This window comes from Pieris rapae, chromosome 8, assembly GCF_905147795.1.
Source record: "Pieris rapae chromosome 8, ilPieRapa1.1, whole genome shotgun sequence".
Classification (NCBI taxonomy): domain Eukaryota; kingdom Metazoa; phylum Arthropoda; class Insecta; order Lepidoptera; family Pieridae; genus Pieris; species Pieris rapae.
The window spans coordinates 4,679,214-4,695,701 of NC_059516.1; the positions used below are offsets into that span (position 1 = coordinate 4,679,214).

A 16,488-nucleotide genomic window follows, 5' to 3' on the forward strand; every position below is an offset into this window, starting at 1 on the left:
AATTGAATTCTCAGGACAAAGTTTCATAAAGGAGATAAATGTAAAACACAATTTCACCATTTATATTTTTTATTTCTCTGTTTCAAAGAGCTCATACTCTGAGATCGCTGTAATTCTGCCTGTTGCTCAGCTTCCACGGTCTTATCTGTCATCATATCGAGCAACACCTCGAACTTTAGTCGCAACATATTATTCTCTTCCTCAAGCTGCTCCAATTCTTTTCTTAATCTCATATTCTCTTTGTGAGTTAATCCAGCCTTTCCTGAAGCTACAGAATACGAATTTGAATTGAACACGTTAATAATCGACCGTTTGAGATGATAATATAACTTCAAATAATAATCGCGAGCCCTCTGGCATTGAGAGTGTCCATGGGCAGTATCACTTAACATCAGGTGAGCCTCCTGCCCCCTGTTCTATAAAAAAAAGTAGTCGGGAGACTTATAGTAAAAACTAACAATTACGCAAAAAGCCCATCAACTAGATGCCCTCAAATGATGTTATAAATAAATACACAATAATAATAATACAATCTCATGTAGAGCTGAGAGATTTTAGAATTGTAACTTCCAAGAAAGAAGTAAATATAATGTCTCACCTGGTATCCATTGCCCATCCTCAAAGGATATTTCGAAATCACCAAATTTTAGTTTAAGCGGTTGAATGTCAATAGATAATTCTTTTGCAGCATAATCACTACCGAATTCATTTCTTATCACCGAAGTATCAAATTTTCTTACCGGAATACTTTTAGGTGAAAACTTGTTACTAAATAATGGCATTTTTATTGAATACGTTTTCCAACGCAAGCCATAACAACTAGTATAAAAACAATTGTTCATTCAGAAAGTAAAGCAAGAAACATGTTGTCATGGTAACGAAATAATAAAACAATATATTGCTATTGACGTAACAAATTTAGTCGTGTTTCTTTGCAGAAGTCGCTCCCATTCATGTATTGTTTTTTGGCTACAAATCATTAAGATTTACGTGTGTTATTTACTGAACTACACTACTTGAATAATCCTTCTAAGCTATTAATTATCACAAGATTCCTGAATATTAAAAATCGGTTAACATGTTACATACGAAATTCTATTTATACATAGGCGATATGTTGGTCAAATAACTTTGGCGAAGATCTCAACAGACAGACAATTAAAATATCGAAGTATAATATATCAGTGCCGGATTACCCACGTACCAAGAGTAGCAAATGCTACGGGCCCCGCGAATTTGGGGGCCGTACCCGAATATAATAATACCCGTAACTGTAATAAATAAATATTAACTTATATAGCAGCTTGCCTCAATTCCACTTAAAAAACAAAACTCGAATCCGTCACGTTTAATATTAAATATAAGTAGGTATTTTACAAACATTGTTGAACACTTCCAATAAAGACTTCCTTAAATATAGTAACACTATGCTTTGCTTAATATTGAAAGTGTAAATATCTCTAAATTTGCTGATTATAAATTTTTTTTAAAATATTTGTAGCGGTTTTGTTTTATTTAATACCCTAAACTTGAGAAGCAAATTCTATCAAGGGGCCCCCTTAATTCGGCACTTTTCAATGTATAGTTAGTTATACGTTACATTTTTTTATCCAGGGGTTTCGTGTAATGCGAAGAGCGATGTTGTTGATGGATGGATTAAAAGAGGCTGATCCCCTGATCGTTGTAATGATAGATAAAAATGCGATCATTATGAAATGTTATAGAACATGCTAGGTATGTTCTAATAGTATATTCCATAATTGTACCAGTACATTATATTATCCGTAGAATAAACTTGGCTTATTAAAAAATATCCTTTTTACGTGGATAGTATCGCAATAAAACAACAGATACTTTAATACTGATATATTATTTTTAAAAAGGTAAAACATCTGAAATACGTATATAAGAAAAACTGTAAACATTCAAATAACGTAAACAACTCTCAAAATAAAAACCTATCTGTAGTTTATGAAATGACATCATCTCAATTTTATCGTTTGTCTTGATTTATATTGATAAAAGGATCGTATGTTGGTCACGCCTTCCACATATCGTTTTTGTCTAGGCCCCAGATACCATAATGTTAATTATAAATACATAGTTAATATGAAAGTCTCGAAATGTTTTAAACAAACAGTTATATAACGAAATTAATAAATATTTAACACGGCTTATAATTACTGTTTATAAAAATATTATACAAATATTCGGATTATTTTATTACAAGATTATGACATCTTTCGTTTGTCTGTGATAATAATTTTTAATCTTACAAATTTTTACTAGCAATACTACAAATAGTCTTTTATTTCAGTCAGTACTTAACTGTACTCATATTTGCTCAAATTTAACCTACTAAATACTTCAAATAATAATTTAATACTTCGGAAATTTAAATAAAACGATCACACAGTTAAAGATACAACACACATACATTTTAAATATAAATAAATCAACGGGCTTAGATAAATGATTTTTGTTCGTCGTCGATAAAATTACAAAACTCTTAAATGATTCCACATTGAATAGCTTCATATAAGGCCATTCAAGTATTACGTAAGCAGATATTCAGCAATTTATCTCCTCCCTCTCCTCCGCCTTCCTCTTGTCAACAAAAGTAAGCAAAGAACTCATAAATAATAGAGAAAAACGTATTCATTTTGTAGGAACCCTCGAATATAAATCGTTCGTTTCGTTTTCAAGCATAGACAATACTATGCTTAGACCATAGACTTAGTATATACTAAGTCTATGGCTTAGACATATGCATAGACAATGACAATGGTAATTAATATGTGTAAAAAAGTAAATAATTACTGTGGAAGTCATCACCTAATAAGAAAAACGCAGACGGCAGACCCCCCATTGTGCTTACCTAATACTTAAACGGCCCCTAATGCAAACCTAAGCCAAAACAACAATTTGTATAATCTATAACATATTTTTTTATTTAGAAATAAAATTCAGCGTCGAGACTTATACATATGTTATTCCCACTAAACCTCGACTCTAAAACTTACTAAATAAAAAATATTTATATTTTCGTTATTACATCGCAAGAACAACAAAAAATTGAAATATTTTAGAATTGAAGTTCTCATACAAAGTTCATGTGTTTCATATAAAAAAAAATTAAACAAATTTGTTGGCAGTGAAAAATAATACAGAACCTTTTGAAGGTTTACGTTTTAAGTCTACACAACATAACAGCTGGAATGATAAGAATTACCGCACCGATGGTGTAGGTGACAGCTGCGCCTGAACACCAATATACTGAAAAGAATTGAAAAATATGGTTAAACATAAATTTATGTTCATGAACTTTTAGAATATTTTTGATGTAGTACCTAAAATCAGAAACCAAGTTAAGCCAAACGAGAATTACTTTGAATTTAAAACTTCCAATTTCAGGCCAAATAAATATTATATGAAATTTTAGTTCTATACATTTTTCCTATCAATGTTTCCTGGAAAAGTTATTTAGTATAAGCGGTAAATTATGCAAAAAAGAAATTGTATACTGGCCAAACTAAGACTTAATTAACGTGTTGTTTAAAGTATAAGCTACGTTTGAATGCCATTGACGTTGGTAAACCAGGCCGAAACAATCTAAATATCTCTTTGATGAAAATAACTTTTTAGTAACCTAAGGAGAACACAAATGAGTGTTTTATTATCTATCTATAGATATAGAAATGGGTCAATAAAACAATATTTAAAAAAAATGTACCTGTAGAAGCAATTAAAGGACCGGCGGCGCGAGCTAGGGCTCCGAGAGATCGTAATGTGCCCAAAACGGCCCCTCGGGAGTCTTCAGGTGAATGAGACGCCGCCATGGACGTCATACAAGATACCGCAAAAGCCGTTGCTACAAAATATTATTATTATTCGTTTTCGAAAAAATTGTGGATAATACACTTAATTTTAGAGTGTGAATATAATCTTTGGGGTAGTTGATTCGATCCCCGGCTGTGCACCAATGGACTTATTATAAACGCATTTAACACTCGCTCATATCCATATGCAATTTATCACATTGTTCTCCAGAAGATAATGAGGAAACTGTCATGCCTTAGACCCAAATTGTGCAGTTGAATTTTTATTTTGAGTCAGTAGATTACAATGTATTAACATGAGATATTCAGGAGATACATCAAATATTCAGTTTGAGAATACACATTACAAAATAATTACTCATCCAAGCCTCTAATTACCCAAGTAAGCATTAGGCCTTTAAGGAGTCGCAATAACAAACATAAGGGTGCGACCACATCTGGCGAATGAGCCGCGAATGTGCAGCTCGCGAGCCGTTTGCGAGATGCTCGCACTCATTTTTTAAAACAGTCACCAGATGTGGACGCACCGTAATAGAATATTAACTAACAACTGAATGAAAGCCTTTTGAAACCACCCATAAGGACAGTTTCCCGATATATAATAACACTAGCGGATCCGACAGACGTTGTCCTGTCTACACGTCTTTAATTTGAAATTTTTTTTTAATAAGCTAAAACATTCTGGACCATTTTGATGAAAATTATTATTCAAATGTTATGACAATATCTAACGATCCAGCACATGGTCTACAATAACACAATGATAACAAAACTTTTTTTTAATTTGATCGCAGCGCTAACCGTCGGGACAGACAGAAAATTCGAATATTATTTAAAATTTGACACTGCGATGTCTGTCGGATCCAATGTAAAACATTCCAAAATCAACAACTACTAATTAATTAAAAATTAATTAAAAAAACATTGTCCAGCGGACAAAATTGTGAATCTAAACCATTCCCAGATCCCCTTGAACACACACAAAAAATTTCATCAAAATTGGTCCAGTCGTTTAGGAGGAGTTCAGTCACATACACACGCACACAAGAAATATATATATTAAGATAAAGATCAAATTCATTTTGAATATTTTAGTTAATTAATATTAAATAGGTCATATTTTCCAAAACCTCACAAGTTGTATTCAAATAAAACTATTAGTAAAGTAAACTTTGAATAATATGTAAGCCGAACTATATGATTAGAAAATATATACTTACACAGAGCAAATATTACAAGCCCCGCCCATAACCAAGCGAGAGGGCTCATGAGAGCTGGTCGCTGGACAGCGGCTAGTGCGACACATAAGAAGGAGAGTGGAGTCAAAACCAATGCAAGTTGAGCCGCGCGTATAGCACCGCGCGCGCCTAGACGCCGTGACGCACCTCCTTGTAGGACACTCATAATAACACCTGCAAACGATATATAATTCATAATAAAATAGGTCGTAAAAGCTTAAATTGTACGCGTGAGCTACATATATCACCATTAAATAATAGCTTATAATAACACGCATTTATATCAATTAAAAATGAAAGCTCAATTAATAAAAAACGGATATAGTATTCTTAATTGAACAACCAAGTGCGTTGGAAAAGACAGACTGACTTGTATATTTTATATGTCTATGTATAGACAGGATACAGTTAACATAAACTACACTAGATGTCGCTACGTTACACATTTTGATATACAATCAATAAGTATTATCGTTCAATTTCTGTAACACAGTTTCTAAATTGCCTAAAAGCAAGAATATCTGTTTTTAAAATCACTTTTAACTCAAGTATCACATTTATTCTTAACCTGATTAAGGTATCTAATTAATATTTATAATATATTTAAAATTAATTTCCGGTTTTAGATCACATTAAAATACAAGAAGAATGAAAAAGATACATAATGTGTTTCCGTCTTAAACATTAGTTAGTAATCATGTGACGAGAAAAATATGATGATATTTATATTTCCGCTATTACGTCGCTTTATGTATATGTATGTATGTATGTAAAAGTCAGAGGCGCTACAATCTTTTTAGGTCTAGTGCTCAGATTTCTGTATCTGTTACATGATCATTTCAGCAGATCAGATCAGATCAGCCTGACACGCCGTCCACGTATTCGGTCTCAGGCCATATTTGCACAGCCGAGTATTCGAACACTGAAGCGACTAGGCCAATACTGCTTTATGTATTGATGTATGTATATTATATATGTATATAAAAAGGCAAATAAATCATAGTTTCTCTATGCGTGTTTATTAAATAACATTACGACATCTATTTACTTTAAATTCAGTTCAAACGTTTTTTCTAATCGTTCGTGTTTGAGTACTTTTCAATATTATCATTTACAAACTCAAAACAGTGATAAAATTTGACATTTATAAGTGTACGTAGATGACGCAAAACTTTTAAGAGAAACCATATAAAAGACCAAAAAAACGAATCAATAAAGGTTGTTTACCCGCGAGTGAGTCAATGACCTACAAACTCCACACAATACAATACACGTTTTTACTTACTTATCAAAATTAGATGCATTTTTAACCACACTGAATATTGTAATATGTAAAATGTAATATTTGTTTTGAGTCAAATAAAGGATTTTTATTTTTTTTTTATTCCTCACATATATTACGAGCTCTGCAGTCATAAAAGCATATGAATGTGAAATAGCACGAATTATTTTCAAAGGTTTACTAAGATTTAATTACGTAAAACGGCGGCCTTGATTGAAATTTGCATTTGTAACGAGTATCGTAATTCTGATAAAATACTAAAGGGCAAATACGTTTCGCATGAGTTTAATAAGAACGATTTATTTATAAGGAAAAGAAGCAATCTCTTCCAGGCAATCATGCTACACATTTTGAATGGGATCAAAGACATTTATATTTGACATTTCACAAAATTATTTACATATTTTTTATTACTACGAAATACATGTCACAAATGCCAAATCGAATCGCATTTACAATAAATTTTAGTCTACAAAAAATATCAGCAAAAAACTTACCTATCACTAGAAACATTTTACCCTGCTGCATGGCAGTGTATTTAAATGTATGATGCGTCAAAAATGTGAGAGTAAACTCAAGTCCCGAATAAATAAAGAGATAGATAAAGTAAATTAAACCCAACTTATACAGAACTTTGCTCTGTTTGGGAGTTAAGTTTTTCACAGCACTGAATCTCATTAAATGCCACGGGGACACATAATCAAGGGATTTTGATAGGCTTAGAGATAGTGACGTTCTTTTGTCCTGAAAGAAATTAATGTCAATGAGATGACTAAATTTACTCATACTAATTTATTATGTGATAAATCCAAGAAGATATTTCAAAATGAGTTTGTTTGTGACCAAAAAATTAAAAAAAAAAAAGCCAAATACATGCTCGTTTTGCTTATTAGTAAAATTCTGAATTGAGTTGATTTATGGGGAAAATATTTTATAGTTGAAACAGACCAAACGCTAATCATCCAATACCTATAAATATATCTCTTATATTATACCTTATGTTAAAAAAAACCGAAGGTGTCAATTACTACATTATTAAAAATACAAACCTTTGATAATGTTTCTGGTATACAAAAAGTGACAAGAAGTATATTTGCAACAGATAGGGACAGAGCATACAGTGCAGGTCGTTCACCCCACATGCCCCAGGAATGATCATTGTTTTTTGCAAACCAAGCACCAGCCAAAGGACCCACAATAAAACCAATTGAAAATGCCAAACCTATTAAAGCCTGAAACAAGAATTGTATTTTGAACAGATTTGTGTTTACATGAAAAACATTATAAAAGATTGGTGGTATACTATAGTTGTAGGAGGAAACTGTAAAAGATAATAGGATAAATTATTCTTAGTCCCTATACTAAAAATAACTAAGCTGCCGATATAGTAAGATCTCTATTTCACAAGTTAAACTATATGCAATATACCCATTTTTAATAAATAAAGTATTAAACCAATATGATTACATAAGTTACACTTTGTAAGAAATATGAACTGGGAATTAGGAATTTCCAACCAAGTATAAAATAAGAAAAAGTGTTTATAGTAGAAGTCTTATTTTATGTTAAAGTTTTACTCAACTTACCATGCCTCTAGCTCTATTTTTATCAGTGGAAACATCAGTTACAATTGCCATGCTAAGACTAACATTGGCCTTACTTAAACCACCAATAAACCTAGCTAACACAAATAGGCTGAATGAACTAGCATAACTCCATAAGCCATGAGATAAGGCTATTCCTATCTGAAATTAAAAATAAATTATCATAATTATTTAATTTATTAATATAAGCCTCTCCTTGTATACATATAACATTTTTTGAAACAAGAAAAGATATATTGTTCTCAAATGTATGATAGAATATACAAATATTCTAAACATAAGAGATAAAGGTTTATAAGATTTCAAAATTTAAGTTGATAATGATGATAACAATCTCAAGATAAATAAACTATGTCACATAAACAGTGAATTACGACTCACCAGACATAACAGTAATAAAGGCTTTCTTCCATAAGCATCAGAAAGGCTTCCTACAATTGGGCTTGTCAAGAATTGTAAAAAACTATACAAAGATCCTAGTGCACCTCCAAATAAAACAGAGGCAAATCTCTCAGGAGCACCAGTTATTTTCTGAAACCTTTGAACAGCATTTAAAAGAGAAGAGTATAAAGTTGTTTTATGACCTTCCTCTTTATTATAATAGTCCAAAAGTGATGGTAGCAAAGGCAAAATCATCGTAAATGCGAGCAGGTCCAAAAGAAGAGATATAAAAATTAAACCAATTGTGCTGTTGTTGGAAGGCTGATATTTGGTTACTTCAGACGTCGCTTCCTTTTTGAGGGATGAAATATCGTTTGCATCGTGAGCATCATACTTTCTCTTCCTTAAATCGCCATTTATAGGTACTTCTTCCTTATAAATAAAAATATGTTAGTTAATAACAACAGAAAAATAAATAATTTTAGGTTTATTATTGTACTAAGATTTAGTTAGGTAATCACTTTCTATTTCACAAAATGTTTATATCGAAATATAACTTCAGAATAAAGAAAATTACCTATAGTTTAAGATTTAAACATACCATTTTTACAAAGTGAAGAACAGCTTATTAAATTTTAGATTTATATTAGTTAATATTTAGTATAGCATTTACAAGAAAACATTGTATAAACTTTCACTTTTAACGTTTAGGTACTTTCAAATAAGATATTGGTCGTACTTGTACACCAAAGGAAACACAAAATATACTAACTTAATACTACAACGACGGATGAACACTGACGATAGACGAATTGACGACTGACTAGTGACTAGTGACTACTGACTACACTTAATCGTAGTGTTATGTGCTGATTACTAACTATGTTTAGGCGAGTGTGTATATCATTTTTAATGGTCTGTTTTGATATAGTATAAGTTGGTAATATATCTTCGGTAATGGGCTAATATGCAAATTGCAAAATGGCGTAAGAAATTCAATTTCTTGCATATTCTTGTCACTTTAAAATTATGAATGAGCTATCGTAATGAATAATGACAAACAAGATGTTTTATTGTTTATTTATCTGTATTTGATTCAAATTTTTTTTCTACCTAAGTAATAATTCTATAATAGACAATTTTAAGAGATTAGAGAAGTTACTGTACCTGTCTTTCTGAACTTAATTAAAATGTTCAAATTGCCATCAGTATTATACTTTAAAGTTTATTAGTATGTACTTTAAATATATTTAACAATTTAGATTAAAGATTAACTGCGTTTTCTTATTTCAGATTTATTTCGACTAAAACACTTGTATCCCTGGTCTTGTTATAAAAAAAAAACTGGCTGCGCTTGATTTGCAGCGCCATTTTGTTTCACTACAGTAAAACATATTTTGCGAGTGCTAATATTGGGTTATATTAACTGTTTAATATAATCTATTATGGGTGAAGATAAAGGTATATTTGTATAAAATATTTCGTAAATGTCCTTTTGTGTAATAAAATATTAAATATTATCTAAATATTGCATATTGCAGACCGCCGACGGAGATCACGTTCTAGAGAACGACGAAGGACTCGCTCTCGGTCTAGAGATCGCCGAGAAAAGAGAAAAAGCAAGTCAAGATCACCATCGAAACGATCACGTCGCCGCAAGCCTTCTCTTTACTGGGATGTACCACCACCAGGTTTTGAACACATTACGCCATTGCAGTATAAAGCTATGCAGGCGGCCGGTCAGATTCCAGCAAACATTGTGGCGGACACTCCGCAAGCAGCTGTCCCAGTTGTGGGATCCACTATAACACGCCAAGCGCGGCGATTATATGTGGGAAATATACCGTTTGGTGTGACTGAAGAAGAAACTATGGAGTTTTTCAACCAACAGATGCATCTTTCTGGGTTGGCACAAGCTGCTGGCAATCCAGTTCTGGCGTGTCAAATCAATCTCGATAAAAATTTTGCTTTTCTTGAGTTTAGATCTATTGATGAAACTACCCAAGCTATGGCGTTTGATGGAATAAACTTTAAAGGACAGAGTTTGAAAATTCGTCGTCCTCATGACTACCAGCCGATGCCTGGAACTGAAAATCCATCTATTAATGTGCCTGGTGAGTTTTTTAATGGCAACACCTTGTTTGCTTCCTGTAATTTGCTTTTGCATCTAAGTTGTTTTTAGAAAATTATGCTACTAACTGGACCTACTACCTTTTGTCCTGACATATCATGTATTAATGTAATTAGGCATGATGATAATGAAACTGTTGGCATGTTTTAGTGATAGAGTAAAATTATTTTTTTAGTGTTCTTTTTTTGCAATTTTTTGGCTTCATGATAGCATTCCTGTATGAAGCACTTGAAAACACTTCTTGAGGAATTATAAAATGAATACTGCAACAGATTATTCTCATATTTAACTACTTACTCCTACTCAAAGAACTCTGAAATCATTGTTATATAGGTAAACCATCTCATACACAAAACATATAGTTAATTGGAAGTTACTAATCAATGGTACTGTTGAGTTTATAAAAATATATTCTACACTAAACACATTTAAATTAATCTAGTAATATTATGTTATGTCAAAACCTATGAAACATCTTTTTTAAATAGGAGAGAGGAATTGTCTCATTTCATTGCCTGTGAATGTGGCTTGGTGCTTTACTGGTATCAGTTTTATTATTAACATATCACATTTTACATGTATGTTCAACTTTGGGAAATATTTTTTTACAGCGGGTGTCATAAGTACAGTTGTTCCAGATTCACCACATAAAATATTTATTGGTGGTCTTCCTAATTATCTTAATGAGGACCAGGTAAGTTATATAAGAATCATCATATTATCAGTATGTATTACAAAACGGCAATGTTCAAATGTTCATGTGAAAATAATGTTGAAGAATAGATTTAAAAAATACATATGAGAAAATAAGCAGTATTGGGATAAATCCAACTTTTGAGCTGTTCTTTTGGTTTGTGGCTAAAATGTAAAGTTTATTCAAGTTAAAACCTTTTCTACATTTGCATTGTATGTTGCAGGTTAGTCACAAAGAACATCTTTATAAAGTGCAATCCTGTGGTTAGGAATAAAGGAATTTAGTAATCCCAAAACCAATCGCGATCTTTTGTCCTATAGCTTTATACCTGCGAAAATCGAGAGACTAGTTTAGGTCCCCCTTAGGCCATAGATGCCGCTGTTATTTCAGGCGAGATTCAACAGTTGACAGGGCTACGGTGCTGCCAGCAGTTAGCCGCGATATAATTTCCGTTTCAGGTATTTCAGGTACCCATGATGAGCGTGCAATTGCGTGCGCTCAATACATTCTTTTTACATCTCACTGATAAAGTTTGCTTTTTGCCCCTCCCTAGCTTAGATTTGGCACATTCGCGGCCCTCGTGTCACTGTTGTCTCTCATTCTCACACATACGTCTTGTTTGAACGAGACGCCGGCACAACAAGGCAAGTCTCCTAAGTTCATATCTGATTATAACTTGCGCTTAGGACAGTCAGATTACTATTTCATAGCCATTGTCGATTACATTAGTGAACATTTACGGGTACAAATTATTAGTTCTGGAAAAACTAGATTTTATATAATTATTATTTACAAGTATTATGTACATCTGGTGTAATTCCCAAAAGAAATTTTCATTTAATGCATAATGTGACACAGGTGAAAGAACTTCTGATGTCCTTTGGACAATTGAGAGCCTTCAATCTTGTAAAGGATTCTTCTACGGGTCTCAGCAAAGGATATGCATTTGCTGAATATGTTGATATAACAATGACAGATCAGGTAAAAAAAATATAATCTGGATCATTTGTTTTAGAAAAATGTTTCTACATGTTCAAGTAAATTAATTTTTCAGGCTATTGCTGGTCTTAATGGAATGCAACTTGGAGACAAGAAATTAATTGTGCAGAGAGCAAGTATCGGCGCGAAGAATTCAACATTAGGTAATTTTAAATTTGCGAGTTTGCTTCACATCACACACTACATACACATGCACACTTGGCTTAGGCACCTAAAGACAGGCAAAAATGGCTTAAGTTGGGCATTAGGTTTTGGTCCGGATAGTAGTACTAATGGCAAAGATGAATTTTTGTATGATGTTTAATATAAAAAAATTCTTTATAGCTATGACGGGTGCGGCTCCTGTTACTCTACAAGTAGCTGGTTTGACGTTGGCCGGAGCTGGTCCGCCCACGGAAGTACTGTGCTTATTGAACATGGTCACGCCAGATGAACTGCGTGATGAAGAAGAATATGAGGATATCCTTGAAGACATCAAGTAAGTTATATCTTATTGTGTCCAGAAGGTGACCAACTAACTGGTGTTTTATATAATTTAATTTGTGTAGAAATGTTACCTTGTCCAAAAGTTTACAAGTCATTAAAAAATATATTTGTTATTACAATTGGTTTCTTACTGGTCTGTTTATAATGTACTTTTTTGTTTTCAGAGAGGAATGTAACAAATATGGTTGTGTACGCAGTATAGAAATACCCCGACCCATAGAGGGTGTGGATGTACCAGGCTGTGGGAAGGTATATTATAATTTATTTGGTTTTCAAAAACATATTTCATTTATTAAAAAATTTATTTTAAATTTAAAACACACAAAAAAATATCTAAGATACTAAATTGTTTATTAAAAATAATTATTGTTACATATTGTTAACTTATTAAAGTTAGTTTGTTTTTGCTTATTTTAGTTGGTTAGAAATTAATACTTTTTACATTTTAAGTTCGAAGCACCATATAAATTCTCAAATCACCATAACAATATATCGTTAACTTTCTGGTTTTTCTGTACGATTTTTTTTTTCAGGTATTCGTTGAATTTAATAGCATTGCTGATTGTCAGAAGGCGCAACAAACACTCACCGGGCGAAAATTCAGTAATAGGGTCGTAGTAACCTCTTACTTTGATCCTGACAAATATCATAGAAGAGAATTTTAATTCATTCTAATTTTGAAATTTCCATTACCATATTGACATGATTATTTACGTGAAAGTACATGTACCTTTAAATTTATTTAATGGTGAATAAATAATTAAATACATTTTTTTATTGTTTTATTTAAAACATAATATTATTAAATCTATATAGCCTTTTAAAATTATATTTAATTAATTAAATTGGAGAAACTTAAATTTACACTTGATCATTTTGCATAGCTGGCTGGTATGTGTTTAATGTACCGGTCTCTGCTGATAGTACCATCTTTCTCATGATTGCATAAAGCACTCCACCAACAAATAACATTCCGATGCCAGACATCAAGCTGATCGCCCAAGCAGGCACGGAGTTTCCATCTAAAAACAAATGTATGTACTTTAAATTGCAAATATGCATATATGTAGGTCGCGAAGTAACCCTGTCCAGTGTCCACCATTTACAGGGCTATATTTCTACAAGGATAAATCTAAATTTGAGACAAGCTGATTAGCTATGATGTACACAAATAAGAATGCATTTTTCGAGTTGAGTCGTACTTTAAATATACAGATATTAGTGTAAAGTGACACCTACAATCACCTTCATAACATTTTTTCTATGCAAAATAGTCTACTGTGATGAAAAACTTACGATAATATGTGCGGGTCATAACTCTTCTTCCCCGCAAGATTTTTCTTCTGGCTTCAACTTCATGGCTCAATGTGCTAAGAACCACTGAAATAGAATGATAATATGTTTAATAGTAATTTATTAAATAAAATAGTAATAGGCGTTTGTTAAAAAAAACACAGTATTTAATACATAATATATTTACAAATTTAAAAGAACGTAATGCCAAATAGGACATTAGGTAAAGTAATTAGGATAAGTATTTCTTACAATATGATACGCGTAATTCAGAATTAAACGAAGCTCATCGATAGGAATGGTAACAAAAATCATGTTATTAGTAGGTATCTAGGTATTATATGAATTCTAACGTGCATAAGCAAATTTGTCTAGTAGAATTGGCCTATGACACATTCAAACAACCTTTATTAAGCATAGCTATGTTAAGTAGGTACCTACTTTAATATGACGATAATGGTGAATCAGAATTTATATGTATAGGTTTTTATTTTCTATAAATACCTACATGTATCAACACCATCTAATTATGATATATCAAATAAGTAATATTAGTATTTCGACTTACCGAAAATAACTGCAAAATAGAACAATAATGATTTCCTTTGTGCCATTTTCACTGTTTATCCAATTTTTACTGCTATTTCTAGTAGTAGAAGTACGAAATGTTTTCACTCAAAACTGCGACTATAATGTTTAGAACAAGCTTATCTCTAAGATAAGATAGGAAAAGATTATATTTAGTAGAAGGGGCTTGCTGTGCTGATGTAGGTCGATTAAATGATTCACTTATTCTACTTCATAAGTACTGATATCAAGTCATGACAAAGGTAATAACAGGGTTTAATTTCTCAGAAGAATAAAAAAATCAGCTATCAAATTTCAGTCTCAGTTTTCTAAATATTATCCAACTTATTAATAGAATCGTTCTGGTTTGCATTGAAATAGTGATTTGTAATGAGTAAAGTAATTAATTATACAGAATTTACAGCCTTTACACAGAACTCTCCCACATTTAGGTGTGTATTACTGGTAAATTTTCCTTATTGGGTGGTATGTGAACAGGTTTCTAAGGCTAATTAATTCATTACTTTTCTGCCAGGAACCTACTAGCAAGCTCTAAACCATGTCAAATTATAAATTGAGTCACTTATTGGTTGGCCATGGTTATAAATGGCAAAGTATTTTCAATCTTGAATGATGTGAATATTATTTTGTCATAATTATCAACTCGTAATAAAAAACATTTTTAATAAATAACAACATTCTATTTATTTACATCTAGAATACAAATTACTAATCTATTGCTTAAAAATATTTTTTATATTTGCTTCTGATAAAACTTGAGCAGTTGCAGATTCTGGATTAGCTTTAATTGTGATTTGTTCAGATTCCTTGTGGCTAACAATAGCAGAAACAGACTTCTCTACTAATTCTGTATCTTGTACACCTTCCTCTTGCAGTTGTTCATACTTCTGAATCAGTTTCTTAATTTGAGTCTCTCCATACGGACTTAGCATGTTCAATCCTAATCCATGTCCTTGCGTATGAAATTTTCTGCAAACAAGCAAAGATTTAATATAACTATTTTAACTATTAAATAATATATAAAGATATATTTAATACAACTATTTTAAATATTGTTTGCAATCAATTCTGAAAGTTTTAAAGTCCTGGTAAACAAACCTATATTCTTGAAGTGATAGGCAAATTATTAAATGGAGAAGTTTTTGTGTCCACAGCTATTATACCTGTCTCATTTAACTATATTAATCTTTCCAAGCCAAAAGTATGGTCAATAAAACAGACGTGGAAATGCATCAGCTGTTAAAATAATATTATTATTAACTTCATCTTATGCAGAAAATGTGATTGTTTATTCATAATATTGTTAAAATATATTTTAATTAACAGCAGTCTTTATATGAAAAGCAAAAAGATATGAAAAAGCTTTAAGTTTTCTAGCAAAGACACTTACACCCTAATTGCATCTTCTTTATACAAAATTTGTCTTATAGGCTTATTTTCTGGCTTTGGTCTTGCAAACTTTGGTTCCACTAGGGGTGGGAAGGCTTGATATACATCAAACCAAATGGGCCTATCATCTGGTTTTAGAGCCCCATGTTTGAGCAATCCTTCAGCTCTAAAAATTATAGAAATGTATGAAAATATGTTTAGTGGTAAAGTTATTTATTATATTAGTATCTTTTGCTATGTTACTTTAATTAGTTTTTCATGTAGAGATAAGAACATATCATTCACAAAGGACCCCTTTTATTTTTTTTAAGTTTAAACAAAAAAAGCTTATGCAAGCATTTTTAATTCACTAATATTGTACCTCGTAAATATTGTTCCAATTCTTTCCAATCTACTTGTCGCCATGTTACTAGAGGGAAAGCAATTAAATTATATCCAAATAGTTATTTCTAAATCAATTTACTGTATACAATAACTTATTAATTTGAAAGACACTAATGGGGTTATTAAAATGTTGATAATGATAAAGTATTAAGGTAATAAAGTTTTGAGCAGACTTCAAAC

General features: G+C 31.6%; 4 protein-coding genes across 5 annotated transcripts; 1 reads left to right on the top strand and 3 right to left on the bottom strand.

Annotated features, from left to right (window-relative positions):
• Positions 1 to 46: 46 nt before the first annotated feature.
• On the bottom strand, positions 47 to 9,110 carry LOC111002817 (major facilitator superfamily domain-containing protein 10). 2 transcript variants are annotated; one of them, XM_022273066.2, is made up of 8 exons: positions 8,946 to 9,110; positions 8,345 to 8,776; positions 7,946 to 8,104; positions 7,409 to 7,591; positions 6,857 to 7,103; positions 5,060 to 5,251; positions 3,734 to 3,871; positions 47 to 268 (listed from the first exon to the last, which is right to left on the bottom strand). In XM_022273066.2, the coding sequence occupies exons 1-8, from the start codon at positions 8,946 to 8,948 to the stop codon at positions 54 to 56; spliced, it is 1,569 nt and encodes a 522-aa protein (XP_022128758.2). In that variant the 5' UTR covers positions 8,949 to 9,110; the 3' UTR covers positions 47 to 53. The 2 variants fall into 2 exon arrangements, with proteins under 2 accessions (XP_022128758.2, XP_022128755.2); XM_022273063.2 differs by lacking the exon at positions 47 to 268 and adding an exon at positions 1,852 to 3,276.
• A 485-nt stretch (positions 9,111 to 9,595) lies between these two features.
• On the top strand, positions 9,596 to 13,423 carry LOC111002801 (splicing factor U2AF 50 kDa subunit). Its single transcript, XM_022273040.2, has 8 exons — positions 9,596 to 9,805; positions 9,886 to 10,458; positions 11,087 to 11,169; positions 12,028 to 12,150; positions 12,224 to 12,311; positions 12,493 to 12,646; positions 12,819 to 12,903; positions 13,188 to 13,423. The coding sequence occupies exons 1-8, from the start codon at positions 9,790 to 9,792 to the stop codon at positions 13,317 to 13,319; spliced, it is 1,254 nt and encodes a 417-aa protein (XP_022128732.1). The 5' UTR covers positions 9,596 to 9,789; the 3' UTR covers positions 13,320 to 13,423.
• Positions 13,335 to 14,674, bottom strand: LOC111002803. Its single transcript, XM_022273042.2, has 3 exons — positions 14,516 to 14,674; positions 13,951 to 14,034; positions 13,335 to 13,676 (listed from the first exon to the last, which is right to left on the bottom strand). The coding sequence occupies exons 1-3, from the start codon at positions 14,559 to 14,561 to the stop codon at positions 13,516 to 13,518; spliced, it is 291 nt and encodes a 96-aa protein (XP_022128734.1). The 5' UTR covers positions 14,562 to 14,674; the 3' UTR covers positions 13,335 to 13,515.
• A 519-nt stretch (positions 14,675 to 15,193) lies between these two features.
• On the bottom strand, positions 15,194 to 16,474 carry LOC111002802 (28S ribosomal protein S23, mitochondrial). The gene is made up of 3 exons (XM_022273041.2): positions 16,286 to 16,474; positions 15,926 to 16,090; positions 15,194 to 15,504 (listed from the first exon to the last, which is right to left on the bottom strand). Exons 1-3 carry the CDS (start codon positions 16,327 to 16,329, stop codon positions 15,249 to 15,251), a joined length of 465 nt encoding a protein of 154 aa, XP_022128733.2. The 5' UTR covers positions 16,330 to 16,474; the 3' UTR covers positions 15,194 to 15,248.
• Positions 16,475 to 16,488: the final 14 nt, after the last annotated feature.